A 26,667-nucleotide genomic window follows, 5' to 3' on the forward strand; every position below is an offset into this window, starting at 1 on the left:
ACCTTTTTTCATATCTGCATTAAGACAATATTGCTAATCAGAGACACTTTCAGATGAGCATCAAATAGTTAGCGGACAAGTAACAATGGATGATTAAAACATTTATTAATAAAACCATCACCACCAAAATCTTACTGTGACATGGGTTAAAATCTTGTATCTCTAAACACACGGGCGCAGGAAAAGGTTTCGATACAAACATATTTCTTATTTGAATTTGCTTTATTGTCTTACAGCATTAATGGCATACATATTATTAGAACAAAAAAAGATCTATTTGAAGTTTATTATGTTCAAATAGTCAGATGACGGAAAGAAAGAGAGAGATTATAACAGAGTGCAGACTGAGAGCAGTATCAGAGTAACACCAGTAGCAGAGTCCCAGTGAGTCCGGTCAGGACTGGGAGCACTGGTCTCTCCTCAGTGTCTCTGAGAACACAGTCTGGGAGCCCTGGGTGGCCTCACAGGTCACAGAGCCCACCTTCCTCCACTGGTCTGCAGGGAGCCTCAGGGTGCTGCTCCAGCTGTAGTGGCCGTCCTTCTCCAGCACCCCGGGGCTGCTGCTCTTCTCCCAGCTGATGCTGCTGCTGCCGTCCACCTTCCAGGCCAGACTCCAGTCTGAGGGGAAGCCCTTGTTGGCCAGGCACATGAGCGTGGCCATCCCCTGCTGCAGCTCTTCTCGGAGGGGGGGGCAGCACCATCAGGGTGGGACGGACATCACCTAGGAGACACCAATCAGATTAGAGGACATGGACCACACAGCTGTCAATCAACCAGCAGACACGTGGACACCTTTACTGTGTGAGAGTTTCTCCTTTAAGGAGTTTCTGTCAGATGTTTGTTCTGCTCCATCAGTCACTCACTCACACATTGTTTCACTTCCCTTGAAGAAGCCTCTCATGCATATCAGCACAGAGAGAACCATCATACAGAACAACCTGAAATATATCAAACTACACTATAAATACAATAACTAAATCTGTTTCAATCATTACAAGATTTTCACAATTTAAAACAATATATGACTTAATTTAAAGATTTTGCACATTTTGAAATACTCATATTCATGTAAAAACAGTTATCATTGAGGAAGTAAAGCTGCTCTGAGTTCTCCTCCGTTATCAGAGAGGAGAAATAAAAACATGAAAACTAAAGTGTTACAATTAAAACAAGATATATTTATCTGCCTCAAACATCCAAAAACTGAATTTAAAACATCACTCAACAATATCATATTTAGTTTTGGTGCAGAAACTTACTTCCAACATCCAGTCTGGTTCCTCCACCAAAAGTCAACCACAGTGATACAAAGTCATTGAGCCGCCGTACAAAAACCTCTGACTGTAGAGAGACACGGCGCTCTGACTTTGTGAGACTGAACTAAACCTACAAGCCCTCAAGATGCAGCTTCACCATTAAAGGTGAAATAATGTTTTATTTTCTATTTACATTCTTTAACTTTCACAACTGTAAGTTTATTAAACTTTAATGGAGAGAAGTTTGACTCTTTGTGCAAAATGTATACATTAACATGGAATTCATTATTTTTCCTTGCATACTGAATATATAGGAAAGCAAAAGAAACATTACTTCTGAAATAATATCATATTTAAACATTTGACTTACTTCCAACATCCAGTCTGGTTCCTCCACCGAACGTGTACCACAGTGATACAAAGTCATTGAGCCGCCGTACAAAAACCTCTGACTGTAGAGAGACACGGCTCTCTGACTTTGAACCAAACAGACTCACCAAACACATCCCCAGTTTACCTCCTTCATGTAATTACTGATTAAAATGATTATTACCGATTCACAAACTTCAGAAATGTATCGAATATTTCCTCATATATTCCTTCAAATATATATCTGCAAGCAATATTTATTTCTCTTTCAGTAAAATACATTTAATTTAGATGTTTCTAAAGAAAATCTCTACAATAAATCCTGATAAATGTAAATGATTTGAAAACAACATCTCTATGGTAGATTATGATGAATGAAAATAACCATTGTGTTTATTAGTGTCTCACAGTGGTGATGATTTGTGTTGTAGTGATTTACAGTGCAATTAACAAAACATTCTGGAAAGAAATGTGTCCGTCGAACTCAAAGCAAAGCCTGATACAAATGAGCACTGACACATTCAATACTCTGATAAAGTGATTGATCCATTGATAAACAGCATCATCAGAGTAATCCAAGTCCCTGTTGGAGTCAGTCAGAGCATTTCCATAGAGAGACACTTTGCATCAGCAGCACCATGCTCCAGTGCTCCGGGAGACTTTATAGTCCTGAGAGTTGAACACTGGATGACTGACAGCCGTCCTTCATGACAACAGAAGCCACAGAAATCCTCCTCATCAAAAACATGACTTTGATCTGCGTCCTCATCTGGACTCTCCTCTGCTGCTGCTTCACAGGTAAAGTCCAGAGAAACAAACTCCTCTCCTCTATGAACATCCGTCCCTCTGACATGAAGACGACAAAACCATGATGTGCTTTATGTCTTTGTCTCTGTATCCTCAGAGTCCAGAGGCCAGGTCACAGTGACTCAGTCTGGAGCAGTGAGCTCTGCTCCGGGAGGCTCCGTCACCATCACATGTAGCACCAGTCAGGCGGTTTATAATGGGGACTTATTTAGCCTGGTACCAACAGAGAGATGGAGGAACTCCTAAACTGCTTATTTACTACGCTAGCACTCGAGAATCAGGGATTCCAGCCCGTTTTACAGGCAGTGGATCAAACTCTGACTTCACTCTGACCATCAGTGGAGTCCAGACTGAAGATGCAGCAGTTTACTTCTGTCAGAGTGAACATTACACCAACAGTCAGTGGGTGTTCACACAGTGAAAAAGCGTCGTACAAAAACCTCCATCAGTCAGACTGAACAGAAACTGAAGTGACTGCTGCAGCTGGAAGCTACTGCAGAGACTGATACACTTCAGTGAGGACACACACACACACACACACAGACACACACAGACACACACGCACACACACACACACACACACACACACACACACACACACACACACACACACATTCATTTTATCCTTATTATTCTAAGCAACCCTCCTATTGTGTTCGTTTCTCCCCCCTTACTTTGGTGTTCCCGGTCAACACAACACATCAACACAAAAACCATTAATCATCTCCAAATGTTATTGAATACCCTTTTAAGCTGTAAACAATGTCTCAGACTACTGGTTTACATGAATAACTGCAGTAAATATATAAGAAAAGTTAGTGGAGAAACAAATCATCTATATCTAATCAACATTTGTAATTATATCTGTATTGAAGGATATTCCCATTTTTCACAAACCATGCAGTGAATTATGTGTTTTAACCAACTACTGTGTGTGTGTGTGTGTGTGTGTGTGTGTGTGTGTGTGTGTGTGTGTGTGTGTGCACACAGGAGTGCCCTTTTACCATCATGTCGGAGTGTGCCTTGCAAATGTAAGCATCACATTTGTAGCATGTAAGGCTTTTTTTATTGTCTCTTGGGGCACAGAGCTTGCATCTCTTCTTTTTCTGCCCCTGTCCTTATTGGGGGAGTGGGGCCAGGGCCGTGGCTGGGGCTTGCAGACTCCTAACCGTTTGACCGATAAACTCCTGCTAGAATCAACAGACCTATGTATGCTTGGAGGACTACCTGGTCCAATGCTCTCCCCGTGTCCCCAAACACACGCCTCCCCTCCAGGTTAGTCATCTCCACTATAATTTCCTCAATGGACTTTGGTAAAAAGAGTTGGAAGCTGGACATGATGTCATCCACACGAGATGTTGCAAACCGTGTTGTCCCTGGCGTCATCCTTACAATGTTTTCCACTCTCGCTCTGCCTCCTCTGTCCTGGGAGGATGAATACCAGAGCAAGTTACCACCCTTGGACTGGATTGTCACCTCATGTGCCGGTTCTTCAGGTGCCTCTTCTTCAGGTGCCTCTTCTTCAGGTGCTTCTTCTTCAGGTGCCTCTTCTTCAGGTGCCTCTTCTTCAGGTGCCTCTTTTTCAGGTGCGTCTTCCCCAGGGGCCTCTTTCTCAGGGGCCTCTTCCTCGAATATCTGTTGACTGGTCAGACTCACAAAAGTCTTGATCAAAGTCAGGATCGATGTTGTCTTCCATTTCTGAGACATCCTCCTTTATTTCTGGGTCAACTTCAACTTTATCTGGTTCAAAGATTTGGTCAAGAACCTCTCTGACAGATAATCAGTGGCCTACTCATTGTGCTCACAGAGTGAAATGAGAGCAAGGTACAGATAAAAGGTGTGTGTGTGTGTGTGTGTGTGTGTGTGTGTGTGTGTGTGTGTGTGTGTGTGTGTGTGTGTGTGTGTGTGTGTGTGCTATCTGTTGGATGAAATTAATCTAGGGTTATCCATTAATTTCTTATGCCGGTCAATTTTGACCGGGAACACCACGGATGTAACAAAGTTGACTGAACCCCTTCCAATATCAATGAAAGTGGTGATCAGAAATTGTATATGTTCAAATGTCTACTGTGGAGGATATCATAAGGACTTGAAGCAATCAGATGTAAAACAAAATATTTATGATTGATGAAAGTAGTAAATCGGTCAGATTTGACCCGAACACAATAGGAGGGTTAAGCAAACACCTCTGATATGCTTTTTAACAGAAGATAAAGACAACACACACACACACACACACACACACACACACACACACACACACACACACACACACACACACTAAGCCAGTGGGTCCTCAGCTGCCTTCTGAACAGTGTCCACTAATGTCCAACTGGATTGACTCCAAAAGATGAAAAGTCCCAACTTTAAAGCCACAGTCAACTTCACTTTTGAGTCAGCAGTGAGCAGGTGCCACATGAATGACAACAGATATTTAGGACCTCATCAGACAGAGACTAAATATATTTGCTGAAGTTTTAGATGTAACATCTGCATACTGACTATAACAGATATATACAGTACAGAGTTAGAAAATACAGAGCCGAGTCCCAGTGTTACGTTGATGCTGTTCCAAAGAACTATGGAAAGTCCTTAAAGACATGTGTGGGCTCACCAGGGAAATATAACACTAAATAATGTAATGTTGGAATAGATATAGACAATACCATGTCCTTTGATAAACAGAAGATATCGGGACACTTCAATACACCCATTGCAGCAAGTCTGGTTTCTAAAATAAGTAAAAAAGTTACTCCTGACTCATTTGAGATGAGTCCTGTCTCAGTAACAAAAGTAATGACAATACTCTCCTCATTATGTACAAACAAAGCAACTGGCCTGGATCTTATTCCAGCCAGATTCCTGAGAGATAGTGTCAGTTTCACCTGTGGGGTCATTACTCATATTCTGAATGAGTGGTGGTGATGGCCTAGTGGTCTAGTGGTACGGCTTCCAAATACAACACCAGATGGTTGTGAGTTCAGGGTCCCCACCATTGTGCCCCTGAGCAAGGTACTTAACCCAGAGTGGAACTGTACTTAGTTCACTGGAAGTCGCTCTGGATAAGGGCGTCTGCTAAATGACCTGTAATGTAATGAATCTGTCATTAAAGCAGGGAAAGGTTCCAAGTCACACAAGAAAGGCAAGAGTTCTTCCCCTATTAAAGGCCCTGTCACACAGTGCCGTATGGCAGAAACGTATGCTGCACATATGACAATGAGCATATGAACGTGTACAGAGCCTACTGATAGCGTATCACGACGTGAAAGGCAAGTAGAAATGGAGTTACAGTCTGATGAACAAAATAAATCTGTATATCATCATCTTTATGTTAGCTGGAGGCACAGTGGGATAAAGTTGAACAATGCATCTCAAGTGTAAAAAACAGAAGTGAATCAAACACTTCATGCTGCTCAAGAGTCAATGCCGGGTCAAAAGTGACATTTATATTTCTGATGGTAGATTTACCAGAGGATGAAAGAGAAGCATCTGAAAACTTTAATAATACATCTTTAGGAAGAATAAGGAAATGCATCAGCATCCCAAGCATCACCGTAACATCATCTTCCACACCAATGATATTAAATTATACACCACAAAACCTGCATCTTCCCTTCTTAATGTCCGTAATGTGATCACTAATTAAAGCAACTCTTCTGTCTACTCCCTATTCTCATTTTAAACTTATAAAAAGGATGAATTGAAGACTTCAGTTTATATTTTATCAAAATAATTCTTAAAATGAACCTGTCAGAGCAGAATCAGTTTTATGTTATGAAACCTTTCACCCATTATGTAGTGAAACATTTAAATAGTCAATGCTCTCAGCACTGAGAGGAAACAGCATGATATGTTGAGGACAGCTACACTTCACTGACTCTGTGTGTTTGCATACGTGTCCTGCCTCTCTGCTCCCAGCCGTTAAGAGATCAGAGTTGATCGGTGGCTGTCCAGGCCTTTCAGAGACACTGACACGCCGGCAGCACAATGATGATGTCACTGATTCTACTGCTGGTCACCCTGGGGCTCCTTGTTCAGGGTGAGACTCTCTTGTGAAAACTTTGCTTCAGGACGCTACCAGGTTCACCAACATGATGATCTGCTATGATGGAGAAACACTGAAACAAGCAGCATTTACCTTCTTCCATCTCTTCTCCATGTTAAAGAAATGATGCTCTTCTGTGTGGATGTTGATCTTCTTTCTCCAAACTGGATTTGTCTCAATAACCCTTCTGCTGTTTTCATGTTTTCCAGATTCATCAGGAGATATCATCCTGACTCAGTCTCCTGCATCTCAGTCTGTTGTTCCAGGTCAGACTGTCTCTATCAGATGTAAAGCCAGTTCAAGTGCTGGTACATGCCTTCACTGGTACCTCCAGAAACCTGATGAACCTCCCAAACTCTTGATTTATTATGCTACTAATCGTCAGTCTGGAGTTTCAGGTCGTTTTAGTGGAAGTGGATCTGGGACTGCCTTCACTCTGAGCATCAGTGGAGTTCAGACTGAAGATGCAGGAGATTATTACTGTCAGCAGGGTAACAGTTGGCCGTTCACACAGTGATACAACGTCGTACAAAAACCTCCTCAGCTGGAGAGGAACTGATCCGACTCAACAGCTGCATAGAAACTAAAAAACTAGAGGATTGATTAACATATATTTTTCTTTGTCATACCACAATAACATTTTCATCTTGAATACATTTTGTATATTTCTGTTAAATATAGTAGTTTTGAGTAAATATGAGTTTACACAATGTCAGAACTGTATGAATTTAGCTCTTATAACATTATATTATTACTATCATTATAACACATAATCAATTAATCAATGGAGATTTAGATTAGAATGTTTAATAAATGCTAAATTTGTACGTTTAGTGTTTGCTTAAAAAATGCCATAAACTTTATATTATCATACTCAGAATTTTGGCTCTTAACAAAACGTAATTCATTCCTTGTTGTTAGAAATTGTGTTCCATTGTATCATTTTATCATCGATTTATTCTATTACACTTACACAGTATCGATGATACTTTACAATTTCTCACTCTAATATTCTTAGTGTCTTGTAGTAAACCCTTAGAGACACATTTAGACCCATTGTTGTCTTTTTTAGGGAGGGACAGGGGATCCATTGATAAACAGCATCAGAAGTGAAGTCCCAATAATGCTCAGAGGAACGGGACATTTAACATCTGCATTTCAATAACTGGGCGACTCCATCTGCTGAGGAAGATCATGTGATATGAATGAAAGCTCAACAACAGTTAGTGGATGGAGGTTGTGGAGAGATTGTTTTGCTGTTTCCAAGGTCAAGAATGAACTTTCAGTCTTTTTTGTGGATTTCAGTTACATGTAAGAGAAAATGTGTTTTTACATACGCTTTATGACCATGCAAAATAATAATTGTTCTTATGTACATTTCCACGGTAGCTGCTTTTGACTCTTTGGAAAAATCAGAGAAGAATTTGAGATTATAATGGGATATGACTGGAGAAAGTAATCTGATTACCATCAAGATCATGTTTGTGTCTTTGAACTTGTTTTGATGAATGTTCATCGGTGGTTACAGCAACAACAGCATGTGTGTCCTCAATAAACTGGAGTTAGCTATACATTTAAAAAGGGAGTGATAGTATCCAGATACCCTGCTTTAACTTCTGATCTGATTAATGACTGAGAGAAGGGAAGAGGAGGATGTTGAGATTATTACAGCATGTCACAGGCATACAAGCTGACTTTCTGATGGTGTGAATGAAATGATGTCAGAGATGCTGATGCATATCCCAAAGAACCAGACAGGGATTCAATGTAAATGAAAAAGTTAGTGGAGAAACAAATCATCTATATCTAATCAACATTTGTAATTATATCTGTATTGAAGGATATTCCCATTTTTCATAAACCATGCAGTGAATTATGTGTTTTAACCAACTACTGTGTGTGTGTGTGTGTGTGTGTGTGTCTGTGTGTGTGTGTGTGTGTTGTGTGTGTGTGTGTGTGTGTGTGTGTGTGTGTGTGTGTGTGTGTGTGTGTGTGTGTCCTCACTGAAGTGTATCAGTCTCTGCAGTAGCTTCCAGCTGCAGCAGTCACTTCAGTTTCTGTTCAGTCTGACTGATGGAGGTTTTTGTACGACTGCTTTTTCACTGTGTGAACACCCACTGACTGTTGATGACATGAAAACTCTGACAGAAGTAAACTGCTGCATCTTCAGTCTGGACTCCACTGATGGTCAGAGTGAAGTCAGAGTTTGATCCACTGCCTGTAAAACGGGCTGGAATCCCTGATTGTCGAGTGATAGCGTAGTAAATAAGCAGTTTAGGAGTTCCTCCATCTCTCTGTTGGTACCAGGCTAAATAAGTCCCCATTATAAACCGCCTGACTGGTGCTACATGTGATGGTGACGGAGCCTCCCGGAGCAGAGCTCACTGCTCCAGACTGAGTCACTGTGACCTGGCCTCTGGACTCTGAGGATACAGAGACAAAGACATAAAGCACATCATGGTTTTGTCGTCTTCATGTCAGAGGGACGGATGTTCATAGAGGAGAGGAGTTTGTTTCTCTGGACTTTACCTGTGAAGCAGCAGCAGAGGAGAGTCCAGATGAGGACGCAGATCAAAGTCATGTTTTTGATGAGGAGGATTTCTGTGGCTTCTGTTGTCATGAAGGACGGCTGTCAGTCATCCAGTGTTCAACTCTCAGGACTATAAAGTCTCCCGGAGCACTGGAGCATGGTGCTGCTGATGCAAAGTGTCTCTCTATGGAAATGCTCTGACTGACTCCAACAGGGACTTGGATTACTCTGATGATGCTGTTTATCAATGGATCAATCACTTTATCAGAGTATTGAATGTGTCAGTGCTCATTTGTATCAGGCTTTGCTTTGAGTTCGACGGACACATTTCTTTCCAGAATGTTTTGTTAATTCACTGTAAATCACTACAACACAAATCATCACCACTGTGAGACACTAATAAACACAATGGTTATTTCCATTCATCATAATCTACCATAGAGATGTTGTTTTCAAATCATTTACATTTATCAGGATTTATTGTAGAGATTTTCTTTAGAAACATCTAAATTAAATGTATTTTACTGAAAGAGAAATAAATATTGCTTGCAGATATATATTTGAAGGAATATATGAGGAAATATTCGATACATTTCTGAAGTTTGTGAATCGGTAATAATCATTTTAATCAGTAATTACATGAAGGAGGTAAACTGGGGATGTGTTTGGTGAGTCTGTTTGGTTCAAAGTCAGAGAGCCGTGTCTCTCTACAGTCAGAGGTTTTTGTACGGCGGCTCAATGACTTTGTATCACTGTGGTACACGTTCGGTGGAGGAACCAGACTGGATGTTGGAAGTAAGTCAAATGTTTAAATATGATATTATTTCAGAAGTAATGTTTCTTTTGCTTTCCTATATATTCAGTATGCAAGGAAAAATAATGAATTCCATGTTAATGTATACATTTTGCACAAAGAGTCAAACTTCTCTCCATTAAAGTTTAATAAACTTACAGTTGTGAAAGTTAAAGAATGTAAATAGAAAATAAAACATTATTTCACCTTTAATGGTGAAGCTGCATCTTGAGGGCTTGTAGGTTTAGTTCAGTCTCACAAAGTCAGAGCGCCGTGTCTCTCTACAGTCAGAGGTTTTTGTACGGCGGCTCAATGACTTTGTATCACTGTGGTTGACTTTTGGTGGAGGAACCAGACTGGATGTTGGAAGTAAGTTTCTGCACCAAAACTAAATATGATATTGTTGAGTGATGTTTTAAATTCAGTTTTTGGATGTTTGAGGCAGATAAATATATCTTGTTTTAATTGTAACACTTTAGTTTTCATGTTTTTATTTCTCCTCTCTGATAACGGAGGAGAACTCAGAGCAGCTTTACTTCCTCAATGAAAACTGTTTTTACATGAATATGAGTATTTCAAAATGTGCAAAATCTTTAAATTGTGTCATATATTGTTTTAAATTGTGAAAATCTTGTAATGATTGAAATCAACATTAAGTACATTTGATTGTCCTCAGCTCGTTTCCTGTATTTGTTCATGTAACCACTAAATACTTTAATAAAGTAATGTATCGTTCACGTTTTGGATGATTTTGATGAAAATGTTCAACATTTGTCCAGATTTAGTTATTGTATTTATAGTGTAGTTTGATATATTTCAGGTTGTTCTGTATGATGGTTCTCTCTGTGCTGATATGCATGAGAGGCTTCTTCAAGGGAAGTGAAACAATGTGTGAGTGAGTGACTGATGGAGCAGAACAAACATCTGACAGAAACTCCTTAAAGGAGAAACTCTCACACAGTAAAGGTGTCCACGTGTCTGCTGGTTGATTGACAGCTGTGTGGTCCATGTCCTCTAATCTGATTGGTGTCTCCTAGGTGATGTCCGTCCCACCCTGATGGTGCTGCCCCCCTCCGAAGAAGAGCTGCAGCAGGGGATGGCCACGCTCATGTGCCTGGCCAACAAGGGCTTCCCCTCAGACTGGAGTCTGGCCTGGAAGGTGGACGGCAGCAGCAGCATCAGCTGGGAGAAGAGCAGCAGCCCCGGGGTGCTGGAGAAGGACGGCCACTACAGCTGGAGCAGCACCCTGAGGCTCCCTGCAGGACCAGTGGAGGAAGGTGGGCTCTGTGACCTGTGAGGCCACCCAGGGCTCCCAGACTGTGTTCTCAGAGACACTGAGGAGAGACCAGTGCTCCCAGTCCTGACCGGACTCACTGGGACTCTGCTACTGGTGTTACTCTGATACTGCTCTCAGTCTGCACTCTGTTATACTCTCTCTCTCTTATCAGACCAAAAGATTTAAATTGTGATATTTTCTTGCTCATAATGACGAGTATACTGTTAACCTTTGCAGATAATAAAGATGTGTTTCTTCAAAGTGTTTCAGAGGATATTATTTAAACAGACTTTATATTCTACTTAACATCTTCAAGTCTTTACGTGGCGCTAGAATATAATGAGGGACTTTGCTATTTGTTATTGTAAAACATTCTGAGATCATTTACTCTGCAAACACAACATGACTTCCTTTTTACCTCACTTAATAATCAAACAAATCATTGAATCAGTTTATGGGCGAGAGGCAGAGAAGCACTCTGGGAAGTAACTTCAAAAGAAAAGCCCTCGAAAAATCCTTCTGATAGCTCCTGAAAATAACGTGGCTCCGGTGTGTGGACAGTATGGCAGCACTGGAGCTGGACTCCGGTTTGGAAGTAGACATTCAAACTCTTATAATTTATTCGTAGCACCGTGTAGTACACGAGTCGTACATTTTAATACGAACTAATATTAGACTAATAAAACTAAAGAAAACAAGATTAACTAACTGTACACATTATCATGATATGAAATTATAATCTAAGTCAATAGATAACAGTACACATTGTTACAGTAATAATGATATGAATTAATAATAGCAGTGCAAAAATAAAATAACTGTACAGGTTGTGCTAATGGTCATAATCATGATGATGACGATGATAAATGACTATAATGATGTCAGAATTATAATCGTGTTTGAGAGTGGGTTGTCATTTGAGGTTGTTCTCTGCTGAGAGTGAAATGATTTTGCTCGATCCTCAAACTCTCCAGAAGAGGACAAGTTTTTTTCGACAGTGATTTAAAGACGCATGTTCTTCTTCTGTGGTTTTTAGAGGCGGTTTGCATCCAAACAGTTGCATTTTCCACAATCCTACTGGATTAAAAATAAGACTCACTTCTCCAAATCTCCTAATCTAAAGAAAGAAAGGACATTTTATTTATGTAATGTTTTATTGTTATTACCCTCCCCTCATCCTGTTTTCTAATAACACTAATCTTATGACTCCAGCTTCTGAGGGGGCATGAAGTCCTCTCTCAAAAGACGCTGCACGTCTCTCCAGTAATTCCCACGATATCCAAAACCTTTCTTGCAGCACCAATGCAAGTGTCTTTTACAAACGCAGGCAACTCTGTTGTGAAATGACTTCAGAGAGTTCCTCCCGCCCCTCGCCCCTAAACAGATACAATGTTCATTTAACTATTTACTGACATAAAACTAACAATGCTGTTGCTTTTTCAATTAATCGTTTAAGGAAGAAATTGATCCGAAGGTACACAGATATATATTAATAAATAGATGGATTTAGATTTAAATTAAAAAACAGTTGACATCAAACTGAATGAGCTGGACTCTGAAAGGTTATTAAATTAAACTTTGAGTAAGAACATGGTCAATAAAAATAAAATATTTTTAATAGAGTCAGTACTGTTCGTTTAAAAATGTTAGAATTAAATACAAGTATAAAGTATATTTTAATCATATGTTGTCTTTTAGTTTCTATGCAGCTGTTGAGTCGGATCAGTTCCTCTCCAGCTGAGGAGGTTTTTGTACGACGTTGTATCACTGTGTGAACGGGAAGCTGTTACTCTGCTGACAGTAATAATCTCCTGCATCTTCAGTCTGAACTCCACTGATGCTCAGAGTGAAGGCAGTCCCAGATCCACTTCCACTAAAACGACCTGAAACTCCAGACTGACGATTAGTAGCATATAAATCAAGAGTTTGGGAGGTTCATCAGGTTTCTGGAGGTACCAGTGAAGGTATGTACTGAGCACTTGAACTGGCTTTACATCTGATAGAGACAGTCTGACCTGGAACAACAGACTGAGATGCAGGAGACTGAGTCAGGATGATATCTCCTGATGAATCTGGAAAACATGAAAACAGCAGAAGGGTTATTGAGACAAATCCAGTTTGGAGAAAGAAGATCAACATCCACACAGAAGAGCATCATTTCTTTAACATGGAGAAGAGATGGAAGAAGGTAAATGCTGCTTGTTTCAGTGTTTCTCCATCATAGCAGATCATCATGTTGGTGAACCTGGTAGCGTCCTGAAGCAAAGTTTTCACAAGAGAGTCTCACCCTGAACAAGGAGCCCCAGGGTGACCAGCAGTAGAATCAGTGACATCATCATTGTGCTGCCGGCGTGTCAGTGTCTCTGAAAGGCCTGGACAGCCACCGATCAACTCTGATCTCTTAACGGCTGGGAGCAGAGAGGCAGGACACGTATGCAAACACACAGAGTCAGTGAAGTGTAGCTGTCCTCAACATATCATGCTGTTTCCTCTCAGTGCTGAGAGCATTGACTATTTAAATGTTTCACTACATAATGGGTGAAAGGTTTCATAACATAAAACTGATTCTGCTCTGACAGGTTCATTTTAAGAATTATTTTGATAACATATAAACTGAAGTCTTCAATTCATCCTTTTTATAAGTTTAAAATGAGAATAGGGAGTAGACAGAAGAGTTGCTTTAATTAGTGATCACATTACGGACATTAAGAAGGGAAGATGCAGGTTTTGTGGTGTATAATTTAATATCATTGGTGTGGAAGATGATGTTACGGTGATGCTTGGGATGCTGATGCATTTCCTTATTCTTCCTAAAGATGTATTATTAAAGTTTTCAGATGCTTCTCTTTCATCCTCTGGTAAATCTACCATCAGAAATATAAATGTCACTTTTGACCCGGCATTGACTCTTGAGCAGCATGAAGTGTTTGATTCACTTCTGTTTTTTACACTTGAGATGCATTGTTCAACTTTATCCCACTGTGCCTCCATTTAACATAAAGATGATCATACACAGATTTATTTTGTTCATTCAGACTGTAAGTACATTTCTACTTGCCTTTCACGTTGTGATACGCTATCAGTAGGCTCTGTACACGTTCATATGCTCATTGTCATATGTGCAGCATACTTTTCTGCCATACGGCACTGTGTGACAGGGCCTTTAATAGGGGAAGAACTCTTGCCTTTCTTGTGTGACTTGGAACCTTTCCCTGCTTTAATGACAGATTCATTACATTACAGGTCATTTAGCAGACGCCCTTATCCAGAGCGACTTCCAGTGAACTAAGTACAGTTCCACTCTGGGTTAAGTACCTTGCTCAGGGGTACAATGGTGGGGACCCTGAACTCACAACCATCTGGTGTTGTATTTGGAAGCCGTACCACTAGACCACTAGGCCATCACCACCACTCATTCAGAATATGAGTAATGACCCCACAGGTGAAACTGACACTATCTCTCAGGAATCTGGCTGGAATAAGATCCAGGCCAGTTGCTTTGTTTGTACATAATGAGGAGAGTATTGTCATTACTTTTGTTACTGAGACAGGACTCATCTCAAATGAGTCAGGAGTAACTTTTTTACTTATTTTAGAAACCAGACTTGCTGCAATGGGTGTATTGAAGTGTCCCGATATCTTCTGTTTATCAAAGGACATGGTATTGTCTATATCTATTCCAACATTACATTATTTAGTGTTATATTTCCCTGGTGAGCCCACACATGTCTTTAAGGACTTTCCATAGTTCTTTGGAACAGCATCAACGTAACACTGGGACTCGGCTCTGTATTTTCTAACTCTGTACTGTATATATCTGTCATAGTCAGTATGCAGATTTTACATCTAAATCTTCAGCAAATATATTTAGTCTCTGTCTGATGAGGTCCTAAATATCTGTTGTCATTCATGTGGCACCTGCTCACTGCTGACTCAAAAGTGAAGTTGACTGTGGCTTTAAAGTTGGGACTTTTCATCTTTTGGAGTCAATCCAGTTGGACATTAGTGGACACTGTTCAGAAGGCAGCTGAGGACCCACTGGCTTAGTTGTGTGTGTGTGTGTGTGTGTGTGTGTGTGTGTGTGTGTGTGTGTGTGTGTGTGTGTGTGTGTGTGTGTGTGTGTGTGTGTGTGTGTGTGTGTGTGTGTGTATTGCCTTTATCTTCTGTTAAAAAGCATATCAGAGGTGTTTGCTTAACCCTCCTATTGTGTTCGGGTCAAATCTGACCGATTTACTACTTTCATCAATCATAAATATTTTGTTTTACATCTGATTGCTTCAAGTCCTTATGATATCCTCCACAGTAGACATTTGAACATATACAATTTCTGATCACCACTTTCATTGATATTGGACGGGGTTTAGTCAACTTTGTTACATCCATGGTGTTCCCAGTCAAAATTGACCGGCATAAGAAATGAATTGGTAACCCTAGATTAATTTCATCCAACAGATAGCACACACACACACACACACACACTCACACACACACACACACACACACACACACTTTTATCTGTACCTTGCTCTCATTTCACTCTGTGAGCACAATGAGTAGGCCACTGATTATCTGTCAGAGAGGTTCTTGACCAAATCTTTGAACCAGATAAAGTTGAAGTTGACCCAGAAATAAAGGAGGATGTCTCAGAAATGGAAGACAACATCGATCCTGACTTTGATCAAGACTTTTGTGAGTCTGACCAGTCAACAGATATTCGAGGAAGAGGCCCCTGAGAAAGAGGCCCCTGGGGAAGACGCACCTGAAAAAGAGGCACCTGAAGAAGAGGCACCTGAAGAAGAGGCACCTGAAGAAGAAGCACCTGAAGAAGAGGCACCTGAAGAAGAGGCACCTGAAGAACCGGCACATGAGGTGACAATCCAGTCCAAGGGTGGTAACTTGCTCTGGTATTCATCCTCCCAGGACAGAGGAGGCAGAGTGAGAGTGGAAAACATTGTAAGGATGACGCCAGGGACAACACGGTTTGCAACATCTCGTGTGGATGACATCATGTCCAGCTTCCAACTCTTTTTACCAAAGTCCATTGAGGAAATTATAGTGGAGATGACTAACCTGGAGGGGAGGCGTGTGTTTGGGGACACGGGGAGAGCATTGGACCAGGTAGTCCTCCAAGCATACATAGGTCTGTTGATTCTAGCAGGAGTTTATCGGTCAAACGGTTAGGAGTCTGCAAGCCCCAGCCACGGCCCTGGCCCCACTCCCCCAATAAGGACAGGGGCAGAAAAAGAAGAGATGCAAGCTCTGTGCCCCAAGAAACAATAAAAAAAGCCTTACATGCTACAAATGTGATGCTTACATTTGCAAGGCACACTCCGACATGATGGTAAAAGGGCACTCCTGTGCGCACACACACACACACACACACTCACACACACACACACACAGTAGTTGGTTAAAACACATAATTCACTGCATGGTTTGTGAAAAATGGGAATATCCTTCAATACAGATATAATTACAAATGTTGATTAGATATAGATGATTTGTTTCTCCACTAACTTTTCTTATATATTTACTGCAGTTATTCATGTAAACCAGTAGTCTGAGACATTGTTTACAGCTTAAAAGGGTATTCAATAACATTTGGAGATGATTAATGGGTTTTTGTGTTGATGTGTTGTGTTGACCGGGAACACCAAAGTAAGGGGGGAGAAACGAACACAATAGGAGGGTTGCTTAGAATAATAAGGATAAAATGAGTGTGTGTGTATGTGTGTGTGTGTGTGTGTGTGTGTCCTCACTGAAGTGTATCAGTCTCTGCAGTAGCTTCCAGCTGCAGCAGTCACTTCAGTTTCTGTTCAGTCTGACTGATGGAGGTTTTTGTACGACGCTTTTTCACTGTGTGAACACATACTGACTGTTGATGACATGAAAACTCTGACAGAAGTAAACTGCTGCATCTTCAGTCTGGACTCCACTGATGGTCAGAGTGAAGTCAGAGTTTGATCCACTGCCTGTAAAACGGGCTGGAATCCCTGATTCTCGAGTACTAGCGTAGGTAAATAAGCAGTTTAGGAGTTCCTCCATCTCTCTGTTGGTACCAGGCTAAATAAGTCCCACCATTAACCCCCTGACTGGTGCTACATGTGATGGTGACGGAGCCTCCCGGAGCAGAGCTCACTGCTCCAGACTGAGTCACTGTGACCTGGCCTCTGGACTCTGAGGATACAGAGACAAAGACATAAAGCACATCATGGTTTTGTCGTCTTCATGTCAGAGGGACGGATGTTCATAGAGGAGAGGAGTTTGTTTCTCTGGACTTTACCTGTGAAGCAGCAGCAGAGGAGAGTCCAGATGAGGACGCAGATCAAAGTCATGTTTTTGATGAGGAGGATTTCTGTGGCTTCTGTTGTCATGAAGGACGGCTGTCAGTCATCCAGTGTTCAACTCTCAGGACTATAAAGTCTCCCGGAGCACTGGAGCATGGTGCTGCTGATGCAAAGTGTCTCTCTATGGAAATGCTCTGACTGACTCCAACAGGGACTTGGATTACTCTGATGATGCTGTTTATCAATGGATCAATCACTTTATCAGAGTATTGAATGTGTCAGTGCTCATTTGTATCAGGCTTTGCTTTGAGTTCGACGGACACATTTCTTTCCAGAATGTTTTGTTAATTCACTGTAAATCACTACAACACAAATCATCACCACTGTGAGACACTAATAAACACAATGGTTATTTTCCATTCATCATAATCTACCATAGAGATGTTGTTTTCAAATCATTTACATTTATCAGGATTTATTGTAGAGATTTTCTTTAGAAACATCTAAATTAAATGTATTTTACTGAAAGAGAAATAAATATTGCTTGCAGATATATATTTGAAGGAATATATGAGGAAATATTCGATACATTTCTGAAGTTTGTGAATCGGTAATAATCATTTTAATCAGTAATTACATGAAGGAGGTAAACTGGGGATGTGTTTGGTGAGTCTGTTTGGTTCAAAGTCAGAGAGCCGTGTCTCTCTACAGTCAGAGGTTTTTGTACGGCGGCTCAATGACTTTGTATCACTGTGGTACACGTTCGGTGGAGGAACCAGACTGGATGTTGGAAGTAAGTCAAATGTTTAAATATGATATTATTTCAGAAGTAATGTTTCTTTTGCTTTCCTATATATTCAGTATGCAAGGAAAAATAATGAATTCCATGTTAATGTATACATTTTGCACAAAGAGTCAAACTTCTCTCCATTAAAGTTTAATAAACTTACAGTTGTGAAAGTTAAAAAATGTAAATAGAAAATAAAACATTATTTCACCTTTAATGGTGAAGCTGCATCTTGAGGGCTTGTAGGTTTAGTTCAGTCTCACAAAGTCAGAGCGCCGTGTCTCTCTACAGTCAGAGGTTTTTGTACGGCGGCTCAATGACTTTGTATCACTGTGGTTGACTTTTGGTGGAGGAACCAGACTGGATGTTGGAAGTAAGTTTCTGCACCAAAACTAAATATGATATTGTTGAGTGATGTTTTAAATTCAGTTTTTGGATGTTTGAGGCAGATAAATATATCTTGTTTTAATTGTAACACTTTAGTTTTCATGTTTTTATTTCTCCTCTCTGATAACGGAGGAGAACTCAGAGCAGCTTTACTTCCTCAATGATAACTGTTTTTACATGAATATGAGTATTTCAAAATGTGCAAAATCTTTAAATTGTGTCATATATTGTTTTAAATTGTGAAAATCTTGTAATGATTGAAATCAACATTAAGTACATTTGATTGTCCTCAGCTCGTTTCCTGTATTTGTTCATGTATCCACTAAATACTTTAATAAAGTAATGTATCGTTCACGTTTTGGATGATTTTGATGAAAATGTTCAACATTTGTCCAGATTTAGTTATTGTATTTATAGTGTAGTTTGATATATTTCAGGTTGTTCTGTATGATGGTTCTCTCTGTGCTGATATGCATGAGAGGCTTCTTCAAGGGAAGTGAAACAATGTGTGAGTGAGTGACTGATGGAGCAGAACAAACATCTGACAGAAACTCCTTAAAGGAGAAACTCTCACACAGTAAAGGTGTCCACGTGTCTGCTGGTTGATTGACAGCTGTGTGGTCCATGTCCTCTAATCTGATTGGTGTCTCCTAGGTGATGTCCGTCCCACCCTGATGGTGCTGCCCCCCTCCGAAGAAGAGCTGCAGCAGGGGATGGCCACGCTCATGTGCCTGGCCAACAAGGGCTTCCCCTCAGACTGGAGTCTGGCCTGGAAGGTGGACGGCAGCAGCAGCATCAGCTGGGAGAAGAGCAGCAGCCCCGGGGTGCTGGAGAAGGACGGCCACTACAGCTGGAGCAGCACCCTGAGGCTCCCTGCAGGCCAGTGGAGGAAGGTGGGCTCTGTGACCTGTGAGGCCACCCAGGGCTCCCAGACTGTGTTCTCAGAGACACTGAGGAGAGACCAGTGCTCCCAGTCCTGACCGGACTCACTGGGACTCTGCTACTGGTGTTACTCTGATACTGCTCTCAGTCTGCACTCTGTTATACTCTCTCTCTCTTATCAGACCAAAAGATTTAAATTGTGATATTTTCTTGCTCATAATGACGAGTATACTGTTAACCTTTGCAGATAATAAAGATGTGTTTCTTCAAAGTGTTTCAGAGGATATTATTTAAACAGACTTTATATTCTACTTAACATCTTCAAGTATTTACGTGGCGCTAGAATATAATGAGGGACTTTGCTATTTGTTATTGTAAAACATTCTGAGATCATTTACTCTGCAAACACAACATGACTTCCTTTTTACCTCACTTAATAATCAAACAAATCATTGAATCAGTTTATGGGCGAGAGGCAGAGAAGCACTCTGGGAAGTAACTTCAAAAGAAAAGCCCTCGAAAAATCCTTCTGATAGCTCCTGAAAATAACGTGGCTCCGGTGTGTGGACAGTATGGCAGCACTGGAGCTAGGACTCCGGTTTGGAAGTAGACATTCAAACTCTTATAATTTATTCGTAGCACCGTGTAGTACACGAGTCGTACATTTTAATACGAACTAATATTAGACTAATAAAACTAAAGAAAACAAGATTAACTAACTGTACACATTATCATGATATGAAATTATAATCTAAGTCAATAGATAACAGTACACATTGTTACAGTAATAATGATATGAATTAATAATAGCAGTGCAAAAATAAAATAACTGTACAGGTTGTGCTAATGGTCATAATCATGATGATGACGATGATAAATGACTATAATGATGTCAGAATTATAATCGTGTTTGAGAGTGGGTTGTCATTTGAGGTTGTTCTCTGCTGAGAGTGAAATGATTTTGCTCGATCCTCAAACTCTCCAGAAGAGGACAAGTTTTTTTCGACAGTGATTTAAAGACGCATGTTCTTCTTCTGTGGTTTTTAGAGGCGGTTTGCATCCAAACAGTTGCATTTTCCACAATCCTACTGGATTAAAAATAAGACTCACTTCTCCAAATCTCCTAATCTAAAGAAAGAAAGGACATTTTATTTATGTAATGTTTTATTGTTATTACCCTCCCCTCATCCTGTTTTCTAATAACACTAATCTTATGACTCCAGCTTCTGAGGGGGCATGAAGTCCTCTCTCAAAAGACGCTGCACGTCTCTCCAGTAATTCCCACGATATCCAAAACCTTTCTTGCAGCACCAATGCAAGTGTCTTTTACAAACGCAGGCAACTCTGTTGTGAAATGACTTCAGAGAGTTCCTCCCGCCCCTCGCCCCTAAACAGATACAATGTTCATTTAACTATTTACTGACATAAAACTAACAATGCTGTTGCTTTTTCAATTAATCGTTTAAGGAAGAAATTGATCCGAAGGTACACAGATATATATTAATAAATAGATGGATTTAGATTTAAATTAAAAAACAGTTGACATCAAACTGAATGAGCTGGACTCTGAAAGGTTATTAAATTAAACTTTGAGTAAGAACATGGTCAATAAAAATAAAATATTTTTAATAGAGTCAGTACTGTTCGTTTAAAAATGTTAGAATTAAATACAAGTATAAAGTATATTTTAATCATATGTTGTCTTTTAGTTTCTATGCAGCTGTTGAGTCGGATCAGTTCCTCTCCAGCTGAGGAGGTTTTTGTACGACGTTGTATCACTGTGTGAACGGGAAGCTTTTACCCTGCTGACAGTAATAATCTCCTGCATCTTCAGTCTGAACTCCACTGATGCTCAGAGTGAAGGCAGTCCCAGATCCACTTCCACTAAAACGACCTGAAACTCCAGACTGACGATTAGTAGCACGATAAATCAAGAGTTTGGGAGGTTCATCAGGTTTCTGGAGGTACCAGTGAAGGTATGTACTGGCAGTTGTAACTGGCTTTACATCTGATAGAGACAGTCTGACCTGGAACAACAGACTGAGATGCAGGAGACTGAGTCAGGATGATATCTCCTGATGAATCTGGAAAACATGAAAACAGCAGAAGGGTTATTGAGACAAATCCAGTTTGGAGAAAGAAGATCAACATCCACACAGAAGAGCATCATTTCTTTAACATGGAGAAGAGATGGAAGAAGGTAAATGCTGCTTGTTTCAGTGTTTCTCCATCATAGCAGATCATCATGTTGGTGAACCTGGTAGCGTCCTGAAGCAAAGTTTTCACAAGAGAGTCTCACCCTGAACAAGGAGCCCCAGGGTGACCAGCAGTAGAATCAGTGACATCATCATTGTGCTGCCGGCGTGTCAGTGTCTCTGAAAGGCCTGGACAGCCACCGATCAACTCTGATCTCTTAACGGCTGGGAGCAGAGAGGCAGGACACGTATGCAAACACACAGAGTCAGTGAAGTGTAGCTGTCCTCAACATATCATGCTGTTTCCTCTCAGTGCTGAGAGCATTGACTATTTAAATGTTTCACTACATAATGGGTGAAAGGTTTCATAACATAAAACTGATTCTGCTCTGACAGGTTCATTTTAAGAATTATTTTGATAACATATAAACTGAAGTCTTCAATTCATCCTTTTTATAAGTTTAAAATGAGAATAGGGAGTAGACAGAAGAGTTGCTTTAATTAGTGATCACATTACGGACATTAAGAAGGGAAGATGCAGGTTTTGTGGTGTATAATTTAATATCATTGGTGTGGAAGATGATGTTACGGTGATGCTTGGGATGCTGATGCATTTCCTTATTCTTCCTAAAGATGTATTATTAAAGTTTTCAGATGCTTCTCTTTCATCCTCTGGTAAATCTACCATCAGAAATATAAATGTCACTTTAGGCATCCAGTAGCTTAAAAGACATATGACATTGCACATCTGCCCCCCCCCCCTCCCTCCCTCCCTCCATTAAAAAGTAAGTAAAAATAAAAATAAGAGATAAAGGCTGTAAATTATAAATACAAAAGTAAAAATACAGGCTGTTATAAATAAATACAAATATACACTGCAACATTGACCACTGTTTGTTTTGTTTTGAATGTTTGAAATGTTTGAAATGTTTGAAATGTTTGAAATGTTTGAAATGTACAGTGTTGTACAGTCTTATGGCCAGGGGGACGAAGGAGTTCTTGAGCCTGTCTGTGGAGCAGGACAGGGACAGCAGTCTGCCGTTGAACACGCTCCTCTGCCGGGTGAATGTGCTGTGCAGAGGGTGGTGGCCGTTGTCCAGGATGGTCCTTCTCTCTGCTACTGTCACCAGGCAGTCCAGCTCCGTGCCCACTACAGAGCCAGCCCTCCTCACCAGTCTGTCCAGCCGCCCTGCGTCCCTCTTCTTGCTGCTTCCTCCCCAACACACCACAGTATAGAAGAGAGCACTGGTAGAACATCAACAACAGTGTTGTGCAGATTTTGAAGGACCCCAGCCTTCTCAGAAAGTACAGACGACTCTGCCCTTTCTTGTGAAGAGTGTCCATGTTTGCAGTCCAGTCCAGCTTGTCGTCCAGCTGCAGCCCCAGATATTTATAGGTCCTGACCACCTCCACGTCGACCCCCTCGATGGACAACGGTTGCAGCTGTGGTCTGATACTTCGTAAGTCCACCACCATCTCCTTGGTCTTGGAGGTGTTCAGCTGCAGATGGTTTGACTTGGACCACCTCACAAAGTCCTCCAACAGGTTCCTGTACTCCCCCTCTTGTCCATTCCTGACTCAGCTGACGATCACAGAGTCATCTGAGTATTTCTGCATGTGGCAGAGCTCAGAGTTGTGCTGGAAGTCAGAGGTGTAGAGGGTGAACAGGACAGGGGAGAGTACCGTCCCCTGTGGCGCTGCAGTGGTGCTGACCACAGTGTCAGTGCAGCCTTTCAGCCTGACGTACTGTGGTCTCTCTGTGAGGTAGTCCGTACTCCATCTCACCAGATGCGAGTCCATCCTCATCTCTGTCTGCTTATCTCTCAGGAGTAGGGGCTGGATGGTGTTAAAGGCGCCACTCCCCTTGTTCAGATGAGAGTAAGCCCTGTGTAACAGATAGAGGATGGAGTCATCCACGCCCACCTTTGCCTGGTATGCGAACTGCAGAGGATCTTGTGCATGGTGGACCTGCGGTCTGAGGTGATGGAGCAGCAGCCGCTACATGGTCTTCATCATGTGTGATGTCAGTGCAACCGGCCGGAAGTCATCTGGCTCCCTAGGGTGTTTCTTTTTGGGGACAGGGATGAGACATGAAGTCTTCCAGAGTACTGGGACCCTCCCCAGCTGCAAGCTCAGGTTGAACATACACTGAAGGGGCTCCCCGAGTTCAGCAGAACAGGCCTTCAGCATCCTTAGACACACTCCTGGCTGCAACAGTGGGCTATACATCCACAGAGTTTCATTATTTATAATTTGTTTATAAGCTTTTAGTTTTATTTAAAAGAAGAAACATTATGGTTATCTGGTTTCACATTTTTAATTAGTTTAAGATATTGAACCCTTTAATTGACTGTGTGCTATATGTACATTTTTAATGGAGGATCATAGTCCTGCTACTGTATTTCACTGATGTCCTACTTTTAACTTTTAATCTTTCAAATGTAGGCGTAGAGGATATCAACATCAGTGTAAGGGTACTTCAAAAGTCAATTTAATAGCCCAAAATCATAAATTCATTCTCCAGATTTAGATACACAAAACTGGAAATATTATTATATTATATTATCAGTGAACTCGGCCTGTTAAAGATAAATACACTGATCCTTTACTGCATCCTTCACATGTGTATGTGTCAAACCTGAAGTAGTAATATCCAGTGTCATTGTCCTGTAGGTCGTGAAGCTCTAAGCTTGAATTGTGCTCTTGGTCACCGAGATATTTAACATGATTTCGATATGAAGGCAGACTTGAGAGTTTGGTGCGTTTTCCGCCTGCCGTCTTTGACTTCCCCTCTAAACTATTCATTCTTGCTTTCCCGCCTGGCTGTCGTATGAGCACCTGAACTGTACTGATGATCCCTTCAGAGAGCAAGGCTCCAGATTATATAAAGTCACTAACCAAACAGCGCTCACTGTTCATGCACAAAGATGGGACATGCCATGCTATCTTAGCACTTAATAACATTGTAAGTATATGATTCATTGAAGCAAGATGAACTGAAAATGTGACATGCCAATGTAATTGATTAATTGCTTCTAGAATTAGTCCTTTGCACCACCATGCATGATTGCATATGTGCACCTGAGCATGTTAAGGGTACTGTATGCCATTTAACTGTGACAAATGTACTTTTTATATTTCTCAGTGTATAACAGTATAAAACATTATCATTGAATTACTATCTTTATATTTAATGTTCTAATTATTGCTTCTATCCTTCATGCCAATGTAATTGCCAGAGGAAGTTTCTCTGATAATTATTATTATTATTAACCGGTAGATTTCATAAAACTTAACAAACTGGGGTTTGTTTATGAAACGGGAAGACCAAGAATGGGTAGTGTGACGGCCCCTGCTTAACCTGTCTTGTGTCAGTCACTGTGTTGGATATCTTTAAGGTGTCAGTGGAGCTGATGGCAGCAGTCCGTCTGATCTGGAGCACCTGGGCGCAGCGCATCCCACGACCATAAAAGGCCCAGCATCCGCGATGCTGCGGTCTCTCCCTGCCCGAGCCAGGTTATGTCCTGTTTGCAAATAAATCACTTATATGTTTTGGCATTTCGTGTCCTTTTCGTCTGTTTGTTCTGCCCTAGAGCTTGGGTTGTGACAAATTGGGGGCTCCAGGGGGATATTTCTGCAAAAGTGCACACAATTCAATTTGGATTCTGACATGTGGGAGAGTAGCTTGTCCCAATTACAAAGCGACTCAGAATTTTTCAAACGCCCGTACAACAAACTATCATCCGGCTCTGGCACCCCATCGTCCTCACGCGCAACGGACATAGAGCTGACAAGCAGAGCCGGGCGCACTCCATCAAAGGCATAAGAGCAAGGACCTGGTCCCCTGGACTAAACACACGGCGTTCTGCGCGACGATCGTATATGTGCTTCATCCTTCTCTGAGATAGTTGTAACTTCTCCCTTGCCATTCCACCAGCGACAACCAACCGATGTCTAAAACCATTCACAAAGTCAATCAAATTCTTAGGTGGCTCTGCATCCACCCGCAGCATACATGTTTTATGAAAACCTGGAGCTGCTAGCACAGGGGAAGAGCACAAGAGTGATTTAACATTTTCAAAGGCTTGCTGGCACTCAGATGACCAAATAAATGTTGCCTTGGCCTTCAGCAATTCAGTCAACGAAAAAACCACAGTCGAAAAATTCCTACAGAAACTCCTATAATACCCCACTAAGCCCAAAAAACGCTGTAGTTCTTTTTTTGTTGTAGGCTGAGGATATTTAGAAATAGCCATGACTTTAGCCTGGACTGGAGTTGTGACTGTAGCAAAGGGAGTAAACCAGTTGAAAGGCCACAGGGGTCCATTGTTGATCTCATGCTTTCAAAATATGGCTCTGATACTATTTTTAATGGTACTTCACACTCATTTACATCAACACTGTGCTTATTGTACTGTAAATGCTCTTATTCTGTCTAATCTTGTACTAATTGTTGTGTTTTTGCTGTGAAGCACTTTGGGCTGCAATTCTTGTATGAAAGGTGCTATACAAATAAAGCTTATTATTATATTATTATTATTATTTAACTCTAGCAGTAGCACTGCACACATTTGTATGAGCATGTGACAAATAAAACCTTTAACTAACCCTAAAGTTTGTTTTGGTTCATCACAAATTGAATTCTCATAACTGCAATAATTGTTCTTCTTGATTTTAGTGATCTATCTTTCAAATGCACTCAACACCCTTTATGGATTACTCCTAATGGAGCTTTGAGAATATTTTCTGATTAAGTGTTCAACCTACCTGACCTAGTTGAAACAGTCAGTACAGATGGTTGTGGAGGAACTGAAAAAGGGAACAGAAATAATCTTCAGATTTTAGTTTCTGTAACAGTAAGACTGGTAGTTTCACATGAATCTCATGTGGACCATCTGGAGTTTTAAAGTTGAAGACATTACTTTATGGGGACATCTTCTGGTCCAAAAGTGACAGTGCACATGTTTAAGGGATAACAGCAGCAGGTCAGCAGTTTGCAAAATGAACCTTTTTATAAGACCCGACTTTGAAATTTGAAAACATTCAAATGTCA

The 26,667-nt window shown here is 40.9% G+C and overlaps 2 pseudogenes and 4 gene segments (V, D, J or C); 3 read left to right on the plus strand and 3 right to left on the minus strand.

Moving 5' to 3' along the window:
* Nucleotides 1-203: 203 nt before the first annotated feature.
* Nucleotides 204-9,073, minus strand: LOC115015978 (Ig kappa chain V-III region MOPC 63-like; annotated as a pseudogene).
* On the plus strand, nt 2,357-11,337 carry LOC115015980 (Ig kappa chain V-III region MOPC 63-like; annotated as a pseudogene).
* Nucleotides 6,311-6,994, plus strand: LOC115015989 (Ig kappa chain V-V region L7-like). The segment is given in 2 exon segments: nt 6,311-6,471; nt 6,687-6,994. Coding segments are annotated over 2 exon segments (360 nt in total).
* Nucleotides 11,338-12,840: 1,503 nt separating the features above from the next.
* On the minus strand, nt 12,841-13,544 carry LOC115015992 (Ig kappa chain V-III region PC 7175-like). The segment is given in 2 exon segments: nt 12,841-13,148; nt 13,364-13,544. Coding segments are annotated over 2 exon segments (360 nt in total).
* A 4,457-nt stretch (nt 13,545-18,001) lies between these two features.
* On the plus strand, nt 18,002-19,690 carry LOC115015984 (Ig kappa-b4 chain C region-like). The segment is given in 2 exon segments: nt 18,002-18,156; nt 19,192-19,690. Coding segments are annotated over 2 exon segments (462 nt in total).
* A 1,504-nt stretch (nt 19,691-21,194) lies between these two features.
* Nucleotides 21,195-21,879, minus strand: LOC115015991 (Ig kappa chain V-III region PC 7175-like). The segment is given in 2 exon segments: nt 21,195-21,503; nt 21,719-21,879. Coding segments are annotated over 2 exon segments (361 nt in total).
* Between the last annotated feature and the right edge of the window lie 4,788 nt (nt 21,880-26,667).

This window comes from Cottoperca gobio, chromosome 11 (assembly GCF_900634415.1).
Source record: "Cottoperca gobio chromosome 11, fCotGob3.1, whole genome shotgun sequence".
Lineage (NCBI taxonomy): Eukaryota > Metazoa > Chordata > Actinopteri > Perciformes > Bovichtidae > Cottoperca > Cottoperca gobio.